At 42.4% G+C, this 26939-nt stretch overlaps 1 protein-coding gene across 9 annotated transcripts in view; it reads right to left on the bottom strand.

Annotated features, from left to right (window-relative positions):
- The window catches only part of EPS15L1 (epidermal growth factor receptor pathway substrate 15 like 1), a 118929-nt gene that overhangs the window by 82306 nt on the left and 9684 nt on the right, over positions 1 to 26939 (bottom strand). For 8 of the 9 annotated variants that reach the window (XM_075903356.1, XM_075903360.1, XM_075903357.1 and 5 more), the window contains exons 2-11: positions 22717 to 22758; positions 22427 to 22516; positions 21040 to 21087; positions 17362 to 17457; positions 16934 to 16996; positions 15789 to 15914; positions 14694 to 14753; positions 12326 to 12562; positions 9878 to 10035; positions 7645 to 7801 (exon numbers count right to left, since the gene is read on the bottom strand). In XM_075903356.1, coding sequence (XP_075759471.1) covers positions 7645 to 7801; positions 9878 to 10035; positions 12326 to 12562; positions 14694 to 14753; positions 15789 to 15914; positions 16934 to 16996; positions 17362 to 17457; positions 21040 to 21087; positions 22427 to 22516; positions 22717 to 22758 — 1077 coding nt within the window. Of the gene's footprint in view, positions 1 to 7644; positions 7802 to 9877; positions 10036 to 12325; positions 12563 to 14693; positions 14754 to 15788; positions 15934 to 16933; positions 16997 to 17361; positions 17458 to 21039; positions 21088 to 22426; positions 22517 to 22716; positions 22759 to 26939 lie in introns of those variants that run through there. The other variant, XM_075903363.1, reaches the window with a different exon arrangement.

The raw sequence follows: 26939 nt of genomic DNA, 5'->3' as shown, positions 1-26939 counted from the left end.
AAAGTTTATCGCATGCTTTAGGAATAAGCCATTAATGCCTTTAGTGTCTGCATCTCTGATCTCTCCTCATACACTAAGAAAGATCCAGAGAAGCAGGAGGAAAATCTCTTTAAGGGTCCTTCTCTTACTTCCCATTTTCTGTGGGGCTTCCAAAAGCAATGTTCCTTCTACTTAAAAAAAAAAAAAAAAAAAAACGGAACAAGCTGCCAACTCCACTGAGCATTATGTTTTTGGCCCTGGTTAAAGTGAGTGGGGAGTAGGGGTGTGGGTGAATGAGAGAAAGCATGTGCAGGGGGAGTAAAGGGTGTGCAGAGGGGGCTGCTCCCCGGTGGCTCCTTCCCAACAGCACACATTAGTAATCCCTATTCCTAGGATTTCCTCTGAAACAGCTTTAGGAGCCTGGCCAGATGTGTGGGGTGGGCAGGAGGTGGTGGTGTCAAATGCACTCCCCTGAGTTGGGGGTTTCAGAACCCACCCTCCCCCAGTCTCTCTGCCTCCATTCCCTAGAGGCACTCACATTACAGAGCCAAGTCTGCAGCTCCCTCCTCTCTTGCCTCACGGCAATGACTGCATTCCTGGAAACCAACTGCCAGGCAGGCACACAAGGTATGTGTATGTGTCAGTGCTTTGGCCACATCAGGCTACAGCTCCAGAATTTCCACTGAGCTGTGCTGGCACCGCAGAGCCTGGCCAAGCCTCTCCCCTGAGAGCATCCTCAATGGGAGTCCTGGAGTGTGCCCCTAACACGTGGTCACCAACCCGTTGATCGTGATCGACTGTGGGGGTACGATCAGTTGATCACAAGGTGTTCCAGGTGCGCCCATTCTTCCCACCCCCCAAGGAGTAGGCAGCGCTGACACTACCTCTTGGGAAAATGGAAGTAGTGCCGACTTCCTGCAGCATGGGGAGGGAAGACCCGCAGCTGTGCGCCAGATCCAGGTATCAGGAAGCACGTGGGCTGCTCCTCCCCTCCCCAAACAGCTGGCATGCTTCCTGAAAAGCCAGGTCTGGTGTGCAGCCAGGGACTTCCTTCCCCATGTTTCCTGCCTTCCTTCCTTCCTGCACAGGAGGGGAGGGGTAGGAGTAGGAGTCCCAGGACTGCATGCCAGCTTCAACTTCAAGGAAGTGCGCCGGTTGTCGTGCGGAGGGGAGGAGCAGTGCGCGTGCTTGCTGAAATGCTGGACCTGGGGCACAGTCCTGGGACTCCTATTACCTACCTCCCCCTCCCCCCACACACACGCAGGAAGGCAGGCAGGAAGCACAGGGAAGGAAGTCACCAGCTGTGAACCAGATCCAACTTCTCAGGAAGTGCACCAGCTGTTTGAGGAGTGGAGGAACAGTGTGCATGCCTGCTGAAATGCCAGACCTGGCATGCAGCCGCGGGACCCCCCAGATACTGGCCAAGCTGTCCCTATCCTCTCCGCAGGCCAGACCCACAACAGCACCTCACCCAGACCTCTACGAGTACCCTGCCCCCTGTCCAGGCTTCCATCAGCAACCTGTCATCTCCCCAGGCCCCCACCAGCACCTTGCCCTGGTCCCGATTAGCACCCTGCTCCTGGCCAGACTCCCACCTACACCCTGCCCAAGCCCCCATCAGCACCCTGCTCCCTGGCGAGACCCCATCCAGCACCCTGTCCCTGCCTCGTGGACAGATACGCACCAGCACCCTGCTCCTGCCCCCTCCCTCCTGGTCAGACACCTACCCCCAATTTACTCCTGTACCCTATTTTCTACACAGATTCTGCACCCCCATCCTATCCCACTTACTGGCAGCCTTGCCCCGCACACTGGATCCCTCATTTTTGGCCCCACCTCAGAGTGTTGAGAGGCCAAATTCCACTAACTGTTGAACCCCAGAAGAGTTAATCTGGCCTTAGGCATTGAACCTCAGTCCTACATACCCTCCTCCTCCTCTCCTGGGGCTGGAGCACCAGGGGAGTGAGATGTCTCAGTTGGGCCCACATCAGTGAGGCTTGGAAAGATTTGGAGGGTGTTTTTTATTTTATTTTTTTGTTTCTCACTTGTGTGGTCCCCCACTGATTTTTCTATGGGTCAGTTACCCCTGACCCAAAACAGGTTCCCCACCCCTCCCATAAATAAAGACAATTGTGAAACATTTAGTGTTGGACATAATATTTTATTTAAAAATGAAGCCTGGCCAACTCGCCCCCAATTGGGGCCAAGCTCCCATCTGGCTGCAGCATCATAACCAGGGTTTGACAAGCAGAGGTGAGCCCCGCTTGCCAGCCGTGCAGTTTGTCACGCTGCACATGTGCTGATCGCGCTGCGGCACCATGCCGGGCTAAAATCTACTCACCACAGGCGAATAGACTGCCCTAATTGTCGAACCCTGATGGTAACACTCCTGCACTCCCACAGGCTCCAACCCAAAACCCATCACACACCTGATTCCCCCTGTCCTAAGTCCCTCACATTCCGGCACCTCTCATCCCCAGTCTTCTGTCACAACTCTCCTACATCATTCACACACTGCAAATCTGTGTCCTGAGCCCTTCATACTCCCAACCCCCCTGCCCTGAACCCCTCATACACTCCTGCACCCCCACAACCACAAGCATGTGACTTGCTCAGCACCCCAACCCTCCACCTGACCCCAACACTCTCCAGCCTGAAGCCCCCTCCATGAACCAGCATCCCCTTCTCTTTCTCCTGCACCCAGATTTCCCCCACCCCCAGAGATTGCATCGCTCACCCCTTCCCACACCCAAATCCCACACCTACTCTCTGTGAGTGTGAGTAAGGGCTGGGGACAGCAAGTGATGGAGAGGAGGGGAGCAGAGAGGGTGGGGCCTCAAGGAAGGGGTGGGGTAGATCTTGGCTTGTTCTGACATTTAAAAACTGATCTTGGGTGTAAAAAGGTTGGAGACCTTAAGACTGGAAGGGTTTGCACTCCCCCTGCAGGAAAGAATGCACGCACCCTGCCACTAAACTGGGGGGAAAATGAGCAGAGGCCACACCACATCCTTACTGACACTTCACAGAGGAGACATGAGCAGCATGGCTACGTAGCCTACACAAAGAACACTGCCCCAAGGTTCTGTTCTTGGCTTGCTAGTCCTCACCCTATATTCCTTTTATTCTGGGTGATGTCATCTTCGCACTGGGATTTCATAGACATCCATTTCAATTACAGTACAACCCCTATTTACAAACTAATTAGGGACTGAGGCGTTCATAAAATTGAAAAATTCATAAAACTAAAAGCTGCAGTAGATATGATGCATAAGTACACTATGATACACTGCATTGCCTCCTTTTTGTCTTTCAAGCCACAGCAAAGAGATTTCCAATGCATGGAAGACATTGGGATGCAACTTATTCTTCACTGACATTCATTTACTTTACAGGCAGTCCCCGAGTTACGCGGATCCGACTTATGTCGGATCCGCAGTTACGAACGGGGCCGCCTCCCTGATCTCCAGCACACCAGGGAGAGGAAGCAAAGCCGCGGAGCCCGAGGGCAGCAGGACAGCCACGGCACGTCTGGGCTGTCCGCTGCCCCCGTGCTCCGCGGCTTTGTTCCGGACGCCTGTGGTACAGCAGCTGGGGTGCTGCTGGTTGGTCCTGTAGCACCGCTCTGGGCGCTACTGGACCAACCCAGCAGCACCCCAGCTGCTCTGCTCCAGGCGTGCTGATTCAGCCACTGCTGGTCAGTTTCAGCAGCGGCTGAATCAGGACGCCTGGGGCAAAGCAGCTTGGGTGCTGTGGGTTGGTCCAGTAGCGCCGAGGAGCGGCGGCGCTACTGGACCAACCCAGCAACACCCCAGCTGCTCTGTCCCAGGCGTCCCCAAGTCAGCCGCTGCTGAAACTGACCAGTGGCTGACTATAGGAAGCCCCTGCCCCGGGCTTCCTGGAATCAGCCGCTGATCAGTTTCAGCAGCAGCTGACCTGGGGATGCCTGGGGTTCTTAAGTTGAATCTGTATGTAAGTCAGAACTGGTGTCCAGATTCAGCCACTGTTGAAACTGATCAGTTTCAGCAGCGGCTGAATCTGGACGCCAGTTCCGACTTACATACAGATTCAACTTAAGAACAAACCTACAGTCCCTATCTTGTACGTAACCCGGGGACTGCCTGTACATAGGATTCCCTCCCCAGAGAAAAATGGTTTGTATCACTGGTGCTGGTACAATTACTAAACTGAGGTTCTACAGAACCAACTTTTTAACAATCATTCCCCCGCGCCCCAAATGTTTATTTTTTATTTTTTCCATTTACAGTCCCTCGTTGTATGTTAAGATTGTAAGCTCTTTTGGAGAAGGGACTATCTTTATTCTATCTACTACCTAAGATCCACAAACCTGGAAATCCTGGACGCCCTATCATCTCAGGCATTGGCACTCTCACTGAAGGAATGTCTGGATATGAGCACTCTCTGCTCAGACCCTACGCCACCAGCACTCCCAGCTATCTCCATGATACCACTGATTTCCTGAGAAAACTTCCAGAAAACACCATCCTAGCCCCCTTGGATGTAGAGGCTCTCTACACAAACATCCCACACATAGATGGACTACAAGCTGTCAGGAACAGTATCCCTGATGATGCCACAGCACAGCTGGTGGCTGAGCTCTGTGACTTTATCCTCTCACACAATTATTTCATATTTGTGATAATATATACCTCCAGACCAGTGGCACCACTATGGGCACCCACATGACCCCACAATATGCCAACATTTTTATGGCTGACCCAGAACAACACTTCCTCAGCTCTCATCTACTCATGCCCCTTCTCTACCTACACTACACTGATGACATCTTCATCATCTGGACCCATGGGAAAGAAACTCTGGAAGAATTCCACCACGATTTCAACAGCTTCCACACCACCATCAACCTCAGCCTGGACCAGTCTACATGGGAGGTCCACTTCCTGGACACCATAGTGCAAATAACTGACGGTCACATAAACACCACCCTATATGAAAACCTATCAACCATGATGCCTACCTTCATGCCTCCAGCTTCCATCCCGGACACACCACACGATCCATTGTCTACAGCCAAGCCCTGAGGTACAACCGCATTTGCTCCAACCCCTCAGACAGAGACCAACACCTACAAGATCTTCACCAAGCATTCTTGAAACTACGATACCCAGATGAGGAAGTAAGGAAACAGATTAACAGAGCCAGACGTGTACCCAGTAGCCTCCTGCTGCAGGACAAGCCCAGGAAAGAAACCAACAGAACACCACTGGCCATCACCTACAGTCCTCAGCTAAAACCTCTCCAACACATCATCAGTGATCTACAACACATACTGGACAATGATCCCTCACTTTCACAAGCCTTGGGAAGCAGGCCAGTTCTCACCCACAGACAACCTGCCAACCTGAAGCATATTCTCACCAGCAACTATACACCGCACCATAGTAACTCTAACTCAGGAACCAATCCATGCAACAAACCTTGGTGCCAATTCTGCCCACATATCTACACCAGCAACACTATCACAGGACCTAACCAGATCAGCCACACCAACACTGGTTCATTCACCTGCACATCTACCAATGTAATATACGCCATCATGTGCCAACAATGCCCCTCTGCTATATACATCGGCCAAACTTGACAGTCCCTTCGTAAAAGAATAAATGGACACAAATCAGATAATAGGAATGGCAATATACAAAAACCTGTAGGGGAACACTTCAGCCTCCCTGGATATACAATAGCAGATCTAAAGGTAGCCATCCTGCAGCAAAAAAACTTCAAGACCAGACTTCAAAGAGAAACTGCTGAGCTACAGTTCATCTGCAAGTTTGGCACCATCAGCTTAGGATTAAGCAAAGATGGAGAATGGCTAGCTAATTACAAAAGCAGCTTCTCCTCTCTTGGTATTCACACCTCCAGATCAGCTGCTAGAAGTGGGCCTCATCCTCCCTGACTGAATTAACCTCATTATCTTTAGCCTGCATATTTATACCTGCCTCTGGATATTTCCAGTACATACATCTGATAAAGTGGGTCTTTGCCCACGAAAGCTTATGCTCCAATACATCGTTAGTCTATAAGGTGCTACAGGACTCCTTACCGCTTTTGCAGATCCACACTAACACAGCTACCCCTCTGATATTATCTTTATACTGTGTGTGTGTGTATAGTACCTATCAAAATTGGGTCAAGGTCTCTATCGCTTGAAGGTGCTACTGAAATACCCACCTTCCTCCAATCCCATCTCTTGATCTGTTTCTAATGACATCTGCCAGATGTCTCTCTGTTAAATGTTATGGGGACAAATCTAACTGTTGTTACTACAAAGCACTTCCACCAATCATCTGTTCTCTCTCACTGTTTTCTATGCCACTATCTTTTTTTATGCTCAGTCTTGCAACCTGGTATATATCTTCAACTTCTCCTCTTCCTCTGATTTTGCAAAAACTACACTGTGTCCTAATTATGCCACTTCTTCCTCTACAATGCCTACAAGCTATATTCTTTCCCTCTCAGTCCTGACAGCAAAACTTTTGCCCTTGATTACTTGCTTAACTTGTCTTTTCATTTTGCTCCTACTTTCTCTCCCCTTCCTCCTTCTTATCAGTCTTCCTTCAGTCTCCAAAGTTTGGAAATGATCCAAATATTTTCTCTATTAGTATAACTTTTCATATTGTATTGATTTACAAAGAAAGGCCAGCAATCCTAAAACATTTTATGAAGTTAAAAAATATTGTCCTGTTCACAAAGGTCAGAAATCTTAATTTTTTTTCTGAAGTTCAAAAAAATTAAAATATTTAGATCTCAAGTTTCAATGACATTTAAACACCTAAGTCACTTGTGAAAATGTTACTCATTGGGCTGGTCTGCACTATCAATGATATTGAGCTAAGTTATACAATTTCAGTTCTGTGAATAACGTAGCTGAATTTGATGTACTTCAGCTACTTTAGATCTACTTACTGCAGTGTGTCGACTGAAGGCACTCTCCTGTTAACTTCCCTTGCACTTCTCATTAAGGCAGAGTACCAGAGTAAGCAGTGGTCAATTTATCATGTCTATAGTAAACATGATAAATTGACCCCCACTGGATCACTGCCCTGTGAATCCATCCAGTAGTGAAGACATGCCCTTTATGTATCTAATAGCACAAGGATCAATGGCAACAAGAGTGAATGAAAAATTAAAATGTTGGATAAAAGGTTAAGAGTAAAAGGAAGAGATATACTTTATGAAGAGCAACTCCCATATACTTAAGCTTGCTAAGTATGGCAGAGTTCTGCTATCATCATGCATACCTTCATGACAATGATTGATAAAAAAGTCAAAATGTCACCACCACTTTTGTGGTGAAAGATACATGTTTTAACAAAACATTTAAACTGGAATAATTCCAGGCGCAAGTAAAGATTTCCTCTGGTAATTGTGAAACTGGTCTCATATTTATGAATGCTACCTGTGCAATGGACAACTTCTTTAATATGAATGTTTGCAATTTATAACCAATTCATGAAGCATTTTCTGAAATCTGAAAATCAGTTCTAAATAGTAGACAAACTTCTTGTAAGTTAAAGCAATAGAATATTACAAACTATAAATAAATAACAGCTCTCAAAACTAGTTACTTTCAAAGCAGCTATTGATCTAGTAGAACAATATATTTATTAATAACCAATTACTTACTTGTATGGGAGTATTTCTCTCTGCAGGAGGGATCATATCTGGGGACAACACCTGTGGAGGATCAATCCCTTTACTGACCTTCTGCTGAATGAAATACATGGCTAGTGCAAACTGATCTTTGCTTAGCTTTCCCATCTGTCTTGTATCTGCCAATGCCCTGTTAGAAATTGGTTATTCTTATCATAAGTCGAAATTGTTATAAACCAAACAACTATTATTATTATTATAATGAAATCTGAGATACAAATACATAGAATTTTATTGTTGTTTTGGCCTCAGAGCCCATTTCCCAAGTGGAAAAGTTTTACATGCTGAACTATGAATGTTTTATTAGATGCACTTAACTGAATTAAACATTGTTTTGTTCTTATGTTTTCCTGGAAAAAATGCCTTTGACCTTTTAGCCAGCTGAGTTATAGAACTGTTAAAAGTTTTCCCCATTCATGGAATAGTTTACATAATAGGAATACTGACTGCGTTATGCTATCAATACAGAGATACGATAAGCAGAGGTATGTTTTCAGTTTCATGGATTTCTCCAGTGCTTCGCAAGTAGAATCATAGTATCATAGAAATATAGACCAGGAAGGGACCGTTATAGGCCGTTTAATGCTGGCAGGACTAAGTATCATCTAGATCATCCCTCATAAGTGTTTGTCTAACCAGTTCTTAAAAACTTCCAACAACAGAGAGTACATAACTCCCCTGAATAACCTGTTCCAGCATTTAACTACTCCTTATAGTTAGGAAGTTTTTCCTAATGTCTAACGTAAATCTCCTTTTAGGAATGTTAAAAAGGTTAACCATTTTAATTTAGGGTCCCGTCAGGTGGCCCACTGTCCAGCCCTTCCTTGGCCCTGGTCATGGGGTTCCGCCAGCACCTCCATGGCCGTGACTGCTCTGGCCTGACGTGGCTGGCTGCTGCCAGAGTTCACTGGCAAGGGCTGGTTAACTGGTAAGTATATTGGTAAGCCACATGCTTACTGGAATGCTTTCCAGTTAACATCTCCTTTGCTACAATTTAAGTCCATTACTTCTTGTCATGTCCACAGTTAAGAACAATTTATCCCACTTTTATAACAACCAAGAGGACTGTTATGTCTCTCCTCAGTCTTCTCTTTTCCAGTCTAAGCAAACCCAATTTTTTCAATCTTTTCTCCTACAACATATTTTCTAGACATTTAATAATTTTTGTTGTTCTCCTCTGGACTTCCTCCAGTCTGTTCACATCCTTCCCAAAGTATGGTTTTTAGAACTAGACACAATACTTCATCTGAAGCCCAATCAATGCGAAGTAGACTAGAATAATTACTTCTCATATCTTGCTCTCAACACCCCTTCTAACACATCTGAGAGCGACTTTTCCTTTTTCTGCAACAGTATTTCATTGTTGACTCATATTTAGTTTGTGATCCACTACAACTCCCAGATCCTTTTCAGCAGTACTCCTGTCTAGCTGGTCATATTTCCCATTTTGTATTTGTGCAGTTCATTATTTCTTTGAAAGTACAGTAGTTTGCACTTGTCCTTACTAAATTTGATCGTATTTAATTCAGATCATTACTCCAGTTTGTTAAGATAATTTTTAATTCTAATTCTGTCCTCCAAAGCATTTACAACCTCTCCCAGATTGATACTGTCCACAAACTTAGTAGATATGCTCTCTTTGCCATTATTCAAATCCTTTATGAAAACACTGAACAGGACTGGACACAGATCTCTTCAGCCCCCTCAATATGCACTTCTGGCTTGAGTGTAAACAACTGATAACCACTCTGAGTATGGTTTTCCAGCCACTCACGCACCCATCTTATAATAAGTTCATTCAAGCTACATTTCTCTAATTTATTTATGAGATGGTTATGTGAGATAGTATCAAAAGCCTTACTAAAATCAAGATATCTCACATCTGATTCACCTTCATCCATAGGGCTCCTTACCCCATCAAATAAACAGCTTTAATCTGAATATTAGAGGAAAGGAAGAAAATGTATTTTGCTGCTCTCCTTGAGAGAATTTATGAATTTCTCCTTACTTACAAATGCATACAATTGTGTTGGGATATTATAGTAAAAGCAGCAGCACTACATATATGAAAAAGAATAGCAGTGGCAGCTAACAAGAGCATTGTTAGCAACACATTTCTGGATGAGAAATGCTATTTCCTAGAGTCAACTAGCAGAAAAACAATCAAACTGAAGCAAAATCAAAACAACCAATGATGAATCCTTACCATATGTGTGCTAGAAGATTCTGAGACAGGCCTGAGTGTATAAAAATATCCTTCACTTCTTGGCCACTTACATAGCCATCCATGTCCATATCGGTTTTTAAGAAAATTTCATCGTATCGCGACTTATCAGACATTGGTACCACCCAATTCACAGATGGCTGAAAAACAAAATCAATTACAACCTTAATTAATACCCTGAGGACTCACATTGACAGTACTCAGCGTTATGTATATGTCCACAGAAATTGAAGGGTGCATAATATATTATAGGATCAACCCACTAACATTTCCCTTCCCTTCAGTAACATATAACAAAAACTGAGAAACAGAATGTTCATAATATGAGTACGTGCTTTCTACTCACATAGAGACTTACTAGAAGATTTACTTGGCATTGCTCACATCCTTAACTCAAACAATTGTTGTTTTTGTTAATTTAAATCATTGCTCTGGGGTGAGGTTGGGGATGAGAGGTTCAGTGTCCAGGCTGCCCCAGGAAAAGAGGACTACCACAGTCCTCTCATCACATCAGCTTGGGGCCAGGTGAGAAGTGCCTGTCCATGGCCAATGCAGCAGGTACAGCCAGGTGAGGGGTGTATTAGGGATGTAAGCGAGTAGCTGACTACCCAATAAGCCTAGATATTTAAACTGCAGAGGTGCAGCAGGGGTAGCTCCCGGACCCAGTGTGAGCTGGGACTGAGGAAGCTTTTCTTTATCAACTAATCATGTAGTCAATAAAAATGTTATCAACTACATGATTAGTGGATTACCCATCTCTTAACATACTTAGGGTGCATATCCCTAGCTTGGGGGGGGGGGGGGAGAGACGGACAGATACTCTCAAATACATAGTAGATAGCTGTCCCTTTTGCTACCTCTTGTTCCCTGCTGGCCCAATGGAGTTAGAGCTGTCCTGGTTCCCATCTCTGGCTCCTTTCTGCCCCCCTGTGGGCATTATACAGTATAACTGTCCCTGCTAACAGAGCCCTCCCTTTCCATTTTATGAGAAAAATCTCACTCCAGGCACATTCCATTGTCCTGGCACAGTCAAACCCTTACCCTAGCTTCAAGTTATAAAAGGAAGCTGCATATCAAATTTGATCATCCTGGCTCTTACCACTTAGGAGGAGTTCCTGAGCAGGCATACAGACTCTCTCAAATATATACTAGACTAATACCCCAGACTGGTATGCTTATTGACAGTGCTCAGAAGATACATACAGGAGTCCTGGGTGCAGATTCATCTCTATACTGCTGCTAGGGCTATGGTAGGGACAAACTCCCTCTTATGAGCCCAAGCAACTGTTCATGCTAGTAAGATTCATTCTAAAAGAGAATTCACCTTTTAACATTCAGCTCTCCTCACATCCCATGAAACACATTTATTTTCAAAACAAAAAAGTGCTCTCCTACGTAAGAAAAGTGATCCTCTATAGTGATAGAAATGTAGCCGTGTTAGTCTGGGGTAGTTGAAGCAAAATGCAGGACAATGTAGCACTTTAAAGACTAACAAGATGGTTTATTAGATGATGAGCTTTCGTGGGCCAGACCCACTTCCTCAGATCAAATAGTGGAAGAAAGTAGTCACAGGTATATATGGTTGTGACTACTTTCTTCCACTATTTGATCTGAGGAAGTGGGTCTGGCCCACGAAAGCTCATCATCTAATAAACCATCTTGTTAGTCTTTAAAGTGCTACATTGTCCTGCATTCTGATCCTCTATATAAATCCATGGTACACCCACATCTTGAATACTGCATACAGATGTGATCACCTCATCTCAAAAAAAGATAGATTGGCATTAGAAAAGGTTCAGAAAAGGGCAACAAAAATGACAGGGGTTTGGAATGGGTTTCATATGAAGAGAGATTAAAAACACTGGGACTTTTCAGCTTACAAAAGAGGAGACTAAGGGGGGATAAGACAGAAGTCTATAAAATCATGACTGGTGTGGAAAAAATGAATAAGAAAAATTTATTTACTTGTTCCCATAACATAAGAACTAGGGGTCACCAAATGAAATTAATAGGTAAAAGGTTTAAAACAAAAGGAAGTTTTTCTTCATGCAGCACTTAGTCAACCTATGGAACTCCTTGCTAGAGGATGTTGCGAAGACCAGGACTTTAACAGCATTCAGAAAAGAACTAGATAAGTTCATGGAGGTTAGGTCCATCAACACTTATTAGCAAAGATGGATAGAAATGGTGTCCCTAACCTCTCTTTGTCAGAGGCTGGAAATGGATGACAGGAGAGGTATCATTTGATGATTATCTATTCTGTTAAAGCCCTCTGGGGCACCTGGCATTGACCACTGTTGGAAGACAAGATATTGGCTAAATTGACCTTTGGTCCGGTATGGCTGTTCTTATGTTTGATCCAGCAAAAAAATAATTTAATTTTTTTGCAGTTCACTATAAAGGATATAAAAATTGCCATGAGACTTGTACCTGTGTTTGCTTTATGCTGTGTTTGGGTGACAAGCTTCCTGTGCTATTCAGGCTGTTTACACTACCATGGGATGGGGTAGAACGAAGGCTATCTTTAGGTGGAGGACTTGCAGGAAGAACAGGAACAGCACCAGGAAAAACTGGCGTCTTCTTTCTTTTGGAAGGTGGTATAAGTGTGGGAGGTAATGCTGAGGGAACTGGCTCCTTCTCAAGAGCTCTATATACCAAGTGCATTGCCTGCAAAAGCAAAAGGTAAAATACACCAATTAACAGAGGAACACATAACAAAAAGTTTCCAAAATACAAGGGAGATGAAAGTAAACATGGTGTGGCATTATTGGATTGTAATAAGAACATACAAAACATTGTTGCAACCAGTTACATGTTTTCATCGAATCTTGTACAAAGTAGGGATATGAAAGGCTAAGCCAGGGGTGGGCAATAATTTTAGTTTGGAGGCAACTTCAGAGATTTTTGAAGTGGCCCTGGGCTGCCTCAGAGGGAAGGGGCAGGGCCAATGCACTTCCATGCTTCCCCACCCACAGACCCTGATTGGCCTGGGGGTGGGGAGCGTGTGGTGCTTCTAAGTGCTGCGCACTCCTTGCAGGGCAGGGGTAGGGTGGGAGGAGATTTCGCTCACTTCCCCCTGCCCGCAGGCCCTGATTGGCCTGGGGGCGGAGGGAGCAGCAAGGCCTCCGCAGGCCGGATCAACTCGCTTGGCAGGCCGGATCCAGCCAGAAGAGGCTCTTTTGCCCACCCCTGGGTTAACCGTAACCCGTGGGGGCTGAAGCAGCTCCCTGCCTGATGCAAACATTCAAAGTAGTCCCTGTCCCCGGAAGGTCCAGGCACCCCAGAGGCAGGAGCTGCTCTGGCATCTGGAGCAGCCTCTGTCTGCAGGGAACCCAGCCTTCCAGACAGGGGCTGCTCTGTTGAGGGCTCGAAGCCAAGTTGAAGCAGTCACCCCTGCCACCCCATTTAGTCGGTTAACTGAATAAATGTTAGGTTAACCTATCATTTAGCTGGTTAACTGATTTTAACGATGATTTTACATCGCTAATACAAAGTGAACCAAGTAAGGTGTCTATCGAAAGCCTGTGATTCACTGATAGTGTTTATACTATTAATATGCATGCATCGTTTTTGTATTTGAAGTTATGAGTATTGGCTATGTGAGATATCAGCAGAAGGGTTGGCAAACCTATTGTGAAAGGGTTGCTAGTCAAATAAATAGGAGTACTTGATGGACAATGCACCTCAGATGGTGCCAAACCACTTCTGATCCACTTGTTCACAGCAAAGATGAGCTTTGCTGTGAACCTTCTGACCAGCATGTAAGCAACGGCTGCTGCCCAAAAAGGACTAGACAGGTGACTTGCTCATGTGACAAACTCCATGTTGGGACATACTTTCTTACAAAGTGAACAATGGAATTCCTTCCACAAGGGCTAGAGAGTATAGAGCGGGTCCTGGGGGTTCCTCAATTTTTGTTTTGTATCCTGTCTTCAATCTGACTAATTTCCTCTGAAGGATCTCTGCTATGACTGGGAAGGACTGACGATCCATCCTAACAGAGGATGTATTCCAGAGACTTGTTTTAAGACAGCAGTTTATTCCATCTCTGCTACAGTCCTGCACCAAGAACCTTGCCATTGATGTAAGTAAGTTGATTCCTTTAACAATTTTATTCTCAACCTTTTCTTTCTTTCTTCTATTAATAACCCTTTTGATTCTAAAGAATTGGCACAGCGTGCTCTTTTGGGTAAGATCTGAGGTTTAAATTAACCTTGGAATGAGGCTGTTCATTTGGAATCGGAAGAACCTGTTTGGATCTGGTGATACTGGTTTTCATAACCTTGCCTCTGTATAAGGAGGTTATTGGCAGTTGCAACAGGAGAAATGGAGTGTTTAAGGGGATTGCTTGTGTGACTTCTTGCTAGCCATTGTGGCAAACACAAGTGCTCTCTGTGACTGGTTTTGTGCACCTTATAGTAGAGGACCCCCATTCTTGGGCTGTAAATAGCTCTGTCTCGAAGCTATTTGCTCAGATTTGACCCTCTCAGCAGCGCCCCAGAAACCTCCTGTATTTCACATGGTAAGACATGAAACCAGAGATACAGGTCACAGTAGAGCTGTACAGGACTCTGAATGCTGCACAAGATGATTAAACCCGATACCCTGGACAAGGGGGAGCCAGATGAGGGGTTCAATGAAGAAGACCATTTTAGTGGCTGTAATTTGAATGATCTGGAGTAGGGTGCAGTGTGGATAAAGAGCAGCCAGAGAAGACGCTGCAATTCTCATAATTAAGTTCAAGGAAACAATAATACCTACACACTGCTTTCTTAAACTTTCAATTAAAAAAACCTACCACAGCAAATTCATCCTTGTCCAGGTGTCCATCTTTGTCAATATCACTGAGATCCCAGACCTACAGTATTTAGACAAAAATGTTACAACAAATTCTATTAGTAATACATAGGTTAAAAACATCAATTACACTAAAAATGTTAATACTCTCTAGAAATCTGAGGTCCATTTTCTGAAAGTCATATTACTTATGATAATATACATGGAAGCATATGTTTGGGGCTGACAAGAGGCTTAAAGGGATACAAAGTTTCATCTGTTCTGGTACTTCAGCCTATGTTATCATAACTTTTCATTCACATCAAGCCAAAGAAGAAAGTGGCCTTTCATGGTCAGGGTGAAAGCAGGTGAGCAAGGGCTCATGCTGCACTAGCTGGAACCCAAACTTGGCCCTGATACAGAACACTTAACTTAATACACTGGCACCTCAGATAAGAATGCAAAAATGTAATTAATAAATAAAAAAAGAAAAAACGTTAAAGGGTATGTATTGCATGTATTACATATTTGTAAGGGGAGTCCCCAAAGTTCAAAGCTATTGCTCACAAAATACAGAATGTGTAACAAAAGTATAATGCAATTGTTTAAAAACCATGATTTACTGAAGTTTTCACAGAATAACCTGATTCCTGAGTACACTCATGATAGTTGGAGTTCACATTTACGGTTGGTTTAATAGCTCCTAGTATGAAAAAAGCTAGCAGGATATAAGGCCTTATAAGCCATTTTGAGGACAGCTTTTCAAACCAGAAGCATTCACTTTTCTTTTAAATTGACTTGCTTCTCTGCTCAGTAATTTTTAAAGCAACGTTCTTGCTCTTAAAAGACTACAAGACAAATTAAGCAGATCCAGCCTAGGGCCAAGTTGGTTGTATGTGTGTGCATGTGAGGGTGTTTTGCTTTTAAATGAACTACGTAAGTGCCTAAATATTGGTTTAGAGACCGTAATTTTAGGCAGCCATTTTTTTAAACGTTGGCCTAGATCTGAACTATTGCTTTCATTGAAAATAATGCTATCAGTTACATTGCATATTTACTTTCACTAGAAAGAGAAATTACATTAAAGCATGGTTAGGAAAACCTACAGCACACTTACCCTTCCGAGGATATCAAGAGGTAGCTTTGAGTTCATCAATACTGGTTTTACTTTGTCTCCTGAAAGTACACCATTTACAGGCAAAAGGCTTTCAAAAATACCATCAAACTTCGCTTTTTCTTCCACCTAGTTGGTAAGAAATAGCCTGAATAAGTAAAAAAGTGTGCCTGTGTGAGTGTCAAAAATTAAATCTTTCAAGAAGCTAAGTGACTGGTTAGTAATTTATTATTTTAACTTCCTAGCATGAACCTGTATGCTATATCCTAAACACTGTACTGTATTTAGATGTAAAATTCACAGTACAAGCTTTAGGACCTTATTTTTCTCAGTATGAAAATAAGATTTCTGGAGACTGAAGAACTGTGGCCATAATATGCATTTCTCTAATGTTCCAGAAAGACAACACATTTTGATTCACTAACTGGTGCCCAGATTTCAAATTATGAAACTTTCACAGATCATTTACAATACAAAGAACTTTAAAAACAAAGAGTAGTCCTGTGGCACCTTAGAGACTAAGAATTGTTACTTTCAAAGATTTTGCTTTCTATATTATAATATAGTCAACGAGATACCTTTATTTAAATGATTTGACAATTTAAATTTTTCACAAACAGAAACTGTATTTTACATTTCTATCACACAATTAGAAAATTAAGTTATAAATACAAAACATATGCAAAAATTACTGTTTTCATTAGACCATACAGCAGGCACCAAAAAAAAATCATAATCCTAGAAAGTTGTACATTCAAGTTCCCTACTAATACTTGAGGATGGGATTGGTGAAGTGCTTCACTGTTCTTTAGATCAAATATTAACTCCCAGTGCCTTCTGCTCTGACTCTGGCAGCTAGGCAGAAGATTAAATTTTATAGCATAACCTTCACGTCCTGGACAACGCTTCTTACAAATATACCAAACACTGACAGAGGTTTGTTACAATATTTATATTAAATATAGAAATATATAAACACCTATATTTAGTACTGTATAATGTTGATGTGTCTGTTTCTTTAAAGGAAGGTGTCTCAAAATGGGAAGTATTTTTTCTTTCTTGGTAAAATGAATCTATCAAACACAGCCGCCAGGAACAGCATTTACATTTAAAAACTGGATTAAAAAATATTTATCTTGTACACTTACCCTAACAGCCCAGTGAGCCTCTGTTGAAGGTGGTGTGACCAATAAGGGACTGCTAGTGTCATGCTAAAATGAAACAAGCAAATATATTTATGCACATGTAGCTTTCTCTTTAATATTCCAATGTTTTACAGAGGACTAGAGATTTAATTTGTTCTACTGAAAAGAAACACAAACTCTTGCATATGTTATCCAAGCGAGAAAAAAATGTTAAATATCATATTATTATTTGTATTACTGTAGCACCTAAAGGCCTAGTCACCAACTAAAATGCCATTGTGCTAAGTACTGTACAAACATAGAACAAAAAAACAAACCCAAAGAGCTTACAATCTATGTCCTGTAATTACTAGGAGAGTAATTTGTAAAGGAGAAAAGATTTCCCAAGGTTTCATTTTAAGCTTGAGTTCTAAACTTAAAATATCACTTACAAACTTAGGAGGTGGCATAGTCAAGTTTAGATTGCTCAAGTTAACATCATGGCCATTCTGTGCACATGCCACAAGTCGCAATGCAACATAGAAACCCTACAAATTGAAACACAACAACAAGTAAATACAGGACATTCTGTTAATAAAAACAAGCAATCTAGCTCACTGTTCTTAAGCAGAATAATCTATATTTTCAAGATCCTATGCAGATACCATTGCTTAAATGGTTAAACCACATTTGGGGAAGATGTTAAATTGCATTCACATTCCCACCCCTCTGTTTATTTCTACCTTTATACATTTCTACAGACAACTTTTACAGGAAAGGAGATTTTGCAGCAACTTGGGGAAAAACCTTTGGAACATAAGGAAAGAAACCTAATTAACTGAATACATTCTTTAAAAAAAAAGCTTCTCCACAATTAAGTCATGGTTGCCAAACTTCTTTCTTAAAAATGATCAATGTTTTTGTTTAACAAATCCAAATCCCTCCACCTCTAAATGCTGTTTAATATCCCAAATCATTAACAATATATGGGTAGACTTAGCTGTTGAATTATAAAAGGAAATTTGAATGAAGAATAGCTTTTCATTTATTTGCCAAATTCTGAGTTCAGGTTTTGGTAACTCTCTTTCAAAACCTGATGTCATCACAAATATCTACAGGAGTTGCCAGCATACAGCTGCATTCCCTAGTCTGCCTTTGCAACAGAAACACACAATCTTGGAAGTGTGGCATAAGTGAAAGAAATTGCTCATACATATTTTAATGTATGTATTTGTAATTTAAGATTAAATAATACAATGGGGAATTGTGATATTAAATAATCTTTAAAATGTTTTCTTAATACGTTAAAAAAATTAAAGTAAAAATTAATGAAGTAAAACATTAATGAATTTCAATTTCTTGAACTTTAATTATGTTATAATATTGTCAAATGCCCATACTTGCTGCAGTATTTGGTTTATTTTAATAATTTTTGTTAATCACAAATATCTAGAGTATTTTTAACAAGTAATAACAGAGTGTCGAGAACCAGAAGCAGAATCAACACTCTAATCACTAAATTCAGTGTTTTCCTCTCAATGAAAGGCCTGACTGAAGGAAGCTGAGGCTAATTACTGTAGCAAGCTAAGGATCTAGTTATTCACAAAATGGAAGAGCAGAAAGGCACAGGAAAGAAGTGCAAGGGGGAAATGAGAGAAAGAGGGTGGGAGAAGATAGGCATGGCCAAGATAAAAGAAGATCTCTGCACGGAGACATCTCTTTGATCTGGCAACAGTTTTATCTCTTTGATCAGGCAACAGTTTGTATGTCACTGTAAACAGAGTTGCTGCACCAGAGGGAAAATGGGTAGTTGTTGAGATAAACACAAGTAAACTGCATATTGGTGTTTACAAACCAAAGTATTAGAGCCATTTGTAACTGTGTCGTATCATACATATGTGTAGTAAGATAAGGGCCTGAAACATAAACACGTGTATCACATGCCTGGTGTGAGGCCTAGTTAACAATGGTCAAGGCTTTGCTAATATGAAGCAAAGCTAAGCTGTGTGCAAGAAGCAGGCACCTGCTCATGGAACTTGGCATGAACAGGGTTAAGTGTGTAAAACGCTAACTGGCAATAGGCACAGGGGTAGAACAGTAAATGGTACTAGATACTGGCTGTAAAATAGTAATTGGCACTGGGCATAGGTTAAAAGCATTATTCTGCAGAAGACAAGAGTGAGGAGGGATTTGACAGCAGCCTTCAACTTCCTGAAGGGAGGTTCCAAAGAGGATGGAGAAAGGCTGTTCACAGTAGTGACAGATGGCAGAACAAGGAGCAATGGTCTCAAGTTACAGTGGGGTAATTAGGTTGGATATTAGGAAAAACTATTTCACTAGAAAGGTGGTGAAACACTGGAATGGGTCACCTAGAGAGGTGGTGGAATCTTCATCCCTAGAGGTTTTAAAGTCTTGGCTTGACAAAGCCCTGGCTGGGTTGATTTAGTTGGGATTGGTCCTGCGTTGGGCAGAGGGCTGGACTTGATGACCTCCTGAGGTCTCTTCCAGCTCTATGATTCTATGATTCTGAAGGATGGTAACCTCATTAAAAAGGATCTTGGTACCCACACACTCCCCACAGACACCAAGGACATACTGACCCAGTTTTAGGAAAAGGTTTAAAATGAGAGCATGATAGATAGAGATGTTCGGTGGCAATGGGTAGTATTTAAGCAATGTCATAGGGTAGCAACCTGACACATCAGAAGTGATGTGTAACTTGTTTGTACCTATACATAAAGTTGTGTTTTGGAAGGGCAGTAGGACCTCCCACTGACTGAGCTGGTCCATTGTGAGGGGTTACATATGTATAATGGTTTAGTAGATTCTACAGTCAACTATAACTGCACTACGTTTGAAAATAAACCTTCCATCCTTACTTGATTTTGTGGTCTTTGGGTGCTCTCTCTGAGAGTCTGCTGTGTTGACTACTTGCACAAAGTCAACATAGCACACAAGTGTGGTAGAGCCTAGACTACCTGCCTTGGCAATAACTGGTGATGTTTGCCTTGTCCAAAAAAGCAGTCTCGCTTGTTTCAAGTGTGGTGTAACAAAACACACAGGCAAGGCCCGAAAGTCAAGAATTGTTTTGCATAACAATGCAGATTAAGCATGGTACATGAAACGACATCAAGAACACAGGACAAGCAGACTTGTATTGATACTTTTGTTGTAATAAGCAAAAAGTACAGATGCAGCCATAGGACTGTCAACTGCGCACATAGCAGTAACATCCTGAGTAGCAGGATGAGCCCCAAATAGGGGCATTGGGCATTTTATGTATCCTACACAATGTGTAATCAATTGATTATTAGAATGACCAAGTCTCTCTTTGCTATAAATTCGGCTTAGTAAGAAAAATCAATGGGAGGGAAAGGGCAGGATTGACTCACACGTCCTGCTCGATGTTACTAGAAGTGATGAGGCCCTTCACACTGGCTACGTCAGTGGTGGCGTTCCTATGCATGAGAAAAGATGGAACCACGACCTCCTGCCTAGCACTGCAGGTAGCACATGGGTAAAGTGTACGTGAATTAGGGTTTATTATTGTATATAGTAGATCTTTTAGTAATTGCTTTTGCATTGCTTTGTGCTGTATTAATTACTTTAGAATTTATAGTATTTAAAGTTTAAATTGTATAGTAATTGTTCTTAAGGCTTGTAAACTTAAACTTAACTGTATTAACTGCTTAAAGCTTGCAATAAATAAGAAAGTGGTTAAGTAGCCCTGAAGTGTATTGGCTTCCCTTGGATCTAAAATAAATTGAACCACACAACAACAAGAAGAGCACACACGCACGTAGCTGAATGATTATCATCACTGACAGACCTTGGAAACCCATCAGGACACCACAAGAGTGGCTCCTTACTATTACAATATGAATTTTTTTTAAATAAGAAAAGATAGAAAATTATAATAACCAGATTATCCATATTATTTTATTTTGATTAAATTAGTTTAGAACATTAGTTATATATTGGGGGTGAGCACTGAAAAAGGCTCTTAGGCAGTAAAGTGTGTAAGCATATGCATCATGTTAATGGAACGTAAGTATTATCCTGCCTCAGAATCAAAACGTGTAGGCCTATATAATAGATTTATCTTCATGTTCACTGCACATTTTATATACCTGTTTATCCAGGTACCCTTTTCCCTCTGGATCAGCCAAATCCCATATCTGTGGAAATAAAAATCATTGTTACATGTATTTTTGTAGGCAATTTATCTCGGAAAGCTCAAATAGAAAATATCAGTACTTAAATTATTTGCTTTCTATTTCAAAATTTGAACCATAAAATCTGCTTTAAAATTTAAACTTCAAATTGTTAAAGTATATGTAAAAAAAGTTATTTATTTTAAAATTGTATCCTTCCTCACACAACGCCAGATGCAAACTCCAGTGAAATCAATGGAAGTATGTCCATTACCTTTAAAAACCTTTCTTTCAAGCTCTTACATTCTAAAGTCTGAATTTCTCTTGCACTAAAGATTACATCACAACCAACATATACAGAACAGTAATCTAGCATTTTCTTGCACTCTCTAGCTTGCAGTTGTAGAGAAGCAACTCCCACTACTCTTCAGTAGTCCTGGACTCATGATTCAACAGGTAAGTGCAGGACGAACAGATTTTTCTAACATTTTATTTTAAAATTAGTTTTAAAATCACCTTAGTGTTTTAATTAGCCACTATCATCTTTAGCTCTTTCCTCATCACAACTAGTCTTTCTTTCTTTCTTTCTCAATGTGTTCTTATACTACCCTTATCACCATAGTATCTAAGCGCCTTCCAATAGTCCAATAAATTGTGTTGTTAACACTGGGTACTTCTCTTTTACACATCTTCCGAATCCACATCGCCTCCCCCATTAAAACTTTTATCCAAATCCTGAACATCACCATCCTTGTTTATTGTAACAATCTCTGGTCTGGACTCCCAGAACCACCTCTCCCAGTCCCTCAGTCTTTCTATATTTTCCTCCTCCACTGCTTCCTACACAGCTCCTTCTCTGTGAATCACTCCATTGGTGGATTCTTGTATCTTCCCCCTTTTTTTTTTCCAGTTTCCTCTTTCTCATTGGTTTCTCTCAGTATTTGCCACAGTTCCATAACTGCTACCTACAATACTGCTTACTCCCTCTGTCTCCTCCTCCAACTTTCACCTTTGTGCCTTCTAAGATGCTGTCTCACTGGCAAGTTGCTCCCTCATCAAGCAATTCCTTATATGATAATATTTACTATTACCTCAGCTTCCCTATACAGATTTATTGTATCTTGTGCGTTATAAACTTTTGGGGGGGCTCTTAAAATATTCATAGGCGCAAATCTTTAGTCAATGCAATCAAGGGAGTAACAAGCAATCCACAGGTAACTAAGAGTTCATAAAATCAGAGGGGCACTGTTTTGCATCCTCTCTCTAGATAACCATATCCACAATGACTCAATAACAGCTGTGATCATAATGCACAGACAAAATAATGTATATGTATCCCTATATACACATACGTTCAACTTACTTTTCCAAGGATAATGTCTGGAAGACCTGATTTTTTAAGGAACAGTGCAGCTTCACTAGCCCCAACTCTCCCTGTGTATGCTGGATCTACCTGGAAAACAAAAATTAACTGACTTATGTCAGTTACAAAAGCACAAGTACAGAATGAAGAATCTCCTGTCCCTTAGCCACCCAATAACAGAGCAGTACTTGTAAGCAGTTACTATACAGCAGAGGGAACTTTATAAGTAAGTAGATATAGAGAGGAGGGAAAAATAGAATGTTAAACAAATATAAGTATTAAAAATATACCTGTTTGTAATAACTCTCATACGATGGATTCCCTGTGGAAAGCTAAAACACAAAAAAAGTGGGAAGAAACGGGAAAAAAATTAGAAAGGCAAGACTGGACCATGATCAAATATATTCCACTTTCAGGGAAAGTCAAAAGGCACATCCTAATATGAAACAAATTCATTCAAATAATTTTTGTATCTCTAATATTATATATTTAAATTAGAAAACATATCACAAATTTACCAACTTAAAGTTTGGACTCTAAAGTTTCATCCAATGAAAAAGCTTATTTCACAGCCTCAAACACAAAAGAGATGGAACATTTTATTTGGGCAGAATTTTATAGAAGGTTACAATGTCAATATTCACTGCAGAGATGTGAACAGGTAACCAATTACCCTGTAAGCATCTTCCTTAATGGGTGATGCTTACTGGGTAAAAGTTAAGTATTACCTGGGAGAGGCCCCATGTGGGCTGGGAGTCAGCAGCCTCGCAGAGAGCTGAAAGGTGACGCATGGGGGTGGGGCGGAGTGTTACTGGCAGGGCCATAAGCAGCCACAGAGGCAACTCCAGCCAGCCTGCCTGCCCCCATTTAATCAGTTAACCAGTAGAAATGGATCTGGAGCAAAACAGCCCAGCCATGAACAGATTAACCATTTAGAAACGAACACAACAGACTGAATGCAAAATTTTAAAATATCAATATATACACAGAAATCCCCACACATTTAAATTATGCAACGTTTAAAACGCTATCATTCAAATCAGATTTATGGCATGTTTTACCTTTTCTCTCTATATCTGCTGTCTCCAAACACCCTCTCTAGTGACAATTATAGACAAGTTTTCTCCACAATACTAACATCTCACCAGAGCAAAATGTAATAGCGCACGCTGACAAGTTCAGTTATTAAACTCATAGCTGCGTATTTCTTGACTATGCAATCCATATTTCACTTGTATGTTGTACATATACATATTACACACAAAAAATAACATTAAAAGAACATTAAAAATAATAAAGTCAAATACTTAAAAATTAAGAAATGCCAGAATTAAAATTGCCTCTGCAATCTTAATTCAACCCCTCTCTCGGTGTGTATTTGTAATCACATAGGCAGGGCTCAACAAATCAGTGAATTGACTCGCCTGTGGCGAGCAGATTTCAGCCGGTCGCCCTGATCACCGGAGGTACGCGCATGCGCAGTGTGGGGCTGGCGAGTAGATTTCGCCGTGGTTTGTCAAGCCCTGCACATGGGTGTTTTTAAAAAGCAAGAGGAAAAAAACAGAAATGCCATCATGTGGATTCATAACCAAGGTTCCCTGTAAGCTGCATACCCACGCAGGTGCACAGCCCTTTTCTGACCACTACACAGAGGTACAGAGCGCCCCATGCAGGCAGGAAGCTCAACTGATCACTTGGGGAAGCACTCACCCTCTTGGAGGAACAGAAGCAGCAGCAGCTGCTGCCTGCTACAAATGGAGAAGCTGGCTCCAGCCTCTACTCCAGGGTTGGGCAAAAGATGATCTGGGAGCCGTAGCCAGCTCCCTGCCTGCACTGAACCCACTTGGCACTCAGAAACGCTAGGTACAGGGCCACATGTGTGTTTCTGAACACTGAGACCCTAGAGGGAGGGGAGACAGGCTTCTCATGCTGCCCCCCGCCCCTCCTTAGTAGTTCCCATTGGTCATTTTTGGCCAATAGCAGCTGCCTGTTTACAAGACAAGCAGCATGTGAAGTGCCCCTCCTTACTCATCCCCCAGGCTCACATCATGCAGTTTAGAACAATAAACATGGCTCCTGCGACTCCCCTGAGCACATACAGGTACTGGAAGGCAGAGACCCTAGCTAAGGTACCTGCTGGGCTGTTTGCTTGGAACCAGGTAAGGTCCCCCAGCCACAGTCTCTTTCTGGGGGTACATCTAGACTACATGGTTCCGTCGACGGAGCCATGTAAAGTAGTTTACTTGGCATAGTCAAAGAAGCGGGGATTTAAATAATCCCCGCTTCATTAAAATAAAAATGGCTGCCGCACTGTACCGACGATCAGCTGATCCGGCACAGCGCGGCAGTCTAGACACAGCGCGGTCGACAAGGGAAGCCTTTGTCGACCACTCCGGTAAACCTCGTTTCACAAGGCATACCGGAGCGGTCGACAAAGGCTTCTCTTGTCAACCGTGCCGCGTCTACACTGCCGCACTGTGCAGGATCAGCTGATCATCGGCACAGCGTGGCAGCCATTTTTATTTTAATGAAGCGGGGATTATTTTAATCCCAGCTTCTTTGACTATGCCGAGTAAACTACTTTATATGGCTCCGTCGACGGAGCCATGTAGTCTAGACGTAACCTGGCACTCCAGCCCCGACCTTCCTCCTCCAACCCTCTGCCCCCCTCTGCTCTCCTACCCCACGTAACCCAACCTTCTGCACCCCTGCTCTAGCCCCCATACACCTTCCTAAACACTGCCTCCTCTCCTATACCCCTCCTCAAGTCACAACCCTCTCTCACATCTTGCACCCCAATCTGCTATCCCTGGTCACAGTCCAAATCCCTGCACCCCCACCTGCACTCCTGCCCCAAGTCACAACTTCATCCCAGGCCATGCACCCCCACCACACCACCCCAGGTCACAATTCTCTGCTTCACCCAAACTCCCTCCCAAATCCCACACCCCAAATTCCCTTGTGCACCCAACCTCCAACCCAGACCCCCACACCTCCTCCATTAATATAATGGAAAAGTGTGGCCCTCTACCACTTACATTCTTGGAATGGCCCCTCCATCAAAAATTATTGCCCACTGCTGTGATAATGGCTTACAGTAAGAAAGAAAAAGATTCTTTTAACAGAATTTTTTGAGTGTTGCAGATATCTAAAACTCTGATCTTAATGATTTATTAAAATTTTGTGTTACTAATTAATACATGGTAAGCTGTATTGCATTAAGGCCAGATCTTTGCTATCTGGCAGAGTTCTGGCTCTTATGAGTCAGAAGCAGCAAGGACTAGGTGTGACACTAGGGCTACGTCTACACTGGCCCCTTTTCCGGAAGGGGCATGTAAATTTCACCAGTCGTCGTAGGGAAATCCGCGGGGGATTTAAATATCCCCCGAGGCATTTAAATAAAAATGTCCGCCGCTTTTTTCCGGCTTTTAAAAAAGCCGGAAAAGAGCGTCTACACTGGCCCTGATCCTCCGGAAAAAGTGCCCTTTTCCGGAGGGTCTTATTCTTTGAAGTAGGAATAAGACCCTCCGGAAAAGGGCACTTTTTCCGGAGGATCGGGGCCAGTGTAGACGCTCTTTTCCGGCTTTTTTAAAAGCCGGAAAAAAGCGGCGGACATTTTTATTTAAATGCCGCGGGGGATATTTAAATCCCCCGCGGATTTCCCTACGACGACTGGTGAAATTTACATGCCCCTTCCGGAAAAGGGGCCAGTGTAGACGTAGCCTAGGTGTTTTGTAGGATGAAACCTTATTTGCAAGATCTTTGAAAGGTGTATCTGGCTGTTAGAAAGGAAGATGATTCATATTCTCCAAAGTCTCAGAGAAGTAGCCGTGTTAGTCTGTAGCACCTTAGAAACTACTAAGAATATATAAATAGTATCATGAGCTTTCGTGGGCACAATCCACTTCTTCAACCAAGGGTAGTGTTAATTTTTTTATTTTATTTCATATTAAATAATCATAAGCATTGCACCTAGTTAGTTAATTACCCCTTGTTTTAATATATTTTCTTCCACACCTATGGACTATTTAAAATATATATTTATATCTCCAGTTTTTGTTTGTACTGGTGGGTACACATCCATACACCACCTCAATACTGGTGTTGCACCTAAGAAATTTCAACCTGACCAAGGATTGCAAATCTTAGGGTACGTCTAGACTACAGGGTTTTGTCGACAGAAGTTTTGTCGACAGATACTGTCGACAAAGCTTCTGTCGATAAAGAGCATCTAGACTACATTCAGTTCTGTCGACAAAGCAAGGTGCTTTGTCGACAAAACCCTGTAGTCTAGACACAACCCTACATGCAATAACACCATCTGTCGACAGAACTCTGTCGACAGAAGGCGTTATGCCTCGTAAAATGAGGTTTACCAGCGTCTACAAAACTGCTGAGTTCTGTCGACATTATGTTGACAGAACTCAGCGGTAGTGTAGACGCAGGTATAGTTTTGTCGACAAAAGTCCACTTTTGTCGACAAAACTCTGTAGTCTAGACACACCCTTAGAGG

Source organism: Pelodiscus sinensis, chromosome 19 (assembly GCF_049634645.1).
Source record: "Pelodiscus sinensis isolate JC-2024 chromosome 19, ASM4963464v1, whole genome shotgun sequence".
Lineage (NCBI taxonomy): Eukaryota > Metazoa > Chordata > Testudines > Trionychidae > Pelodiscus > Pelodiscus sinensis.
This window is presented reverse-complemented; position numbering and strand designations above follow the sequence as displayed.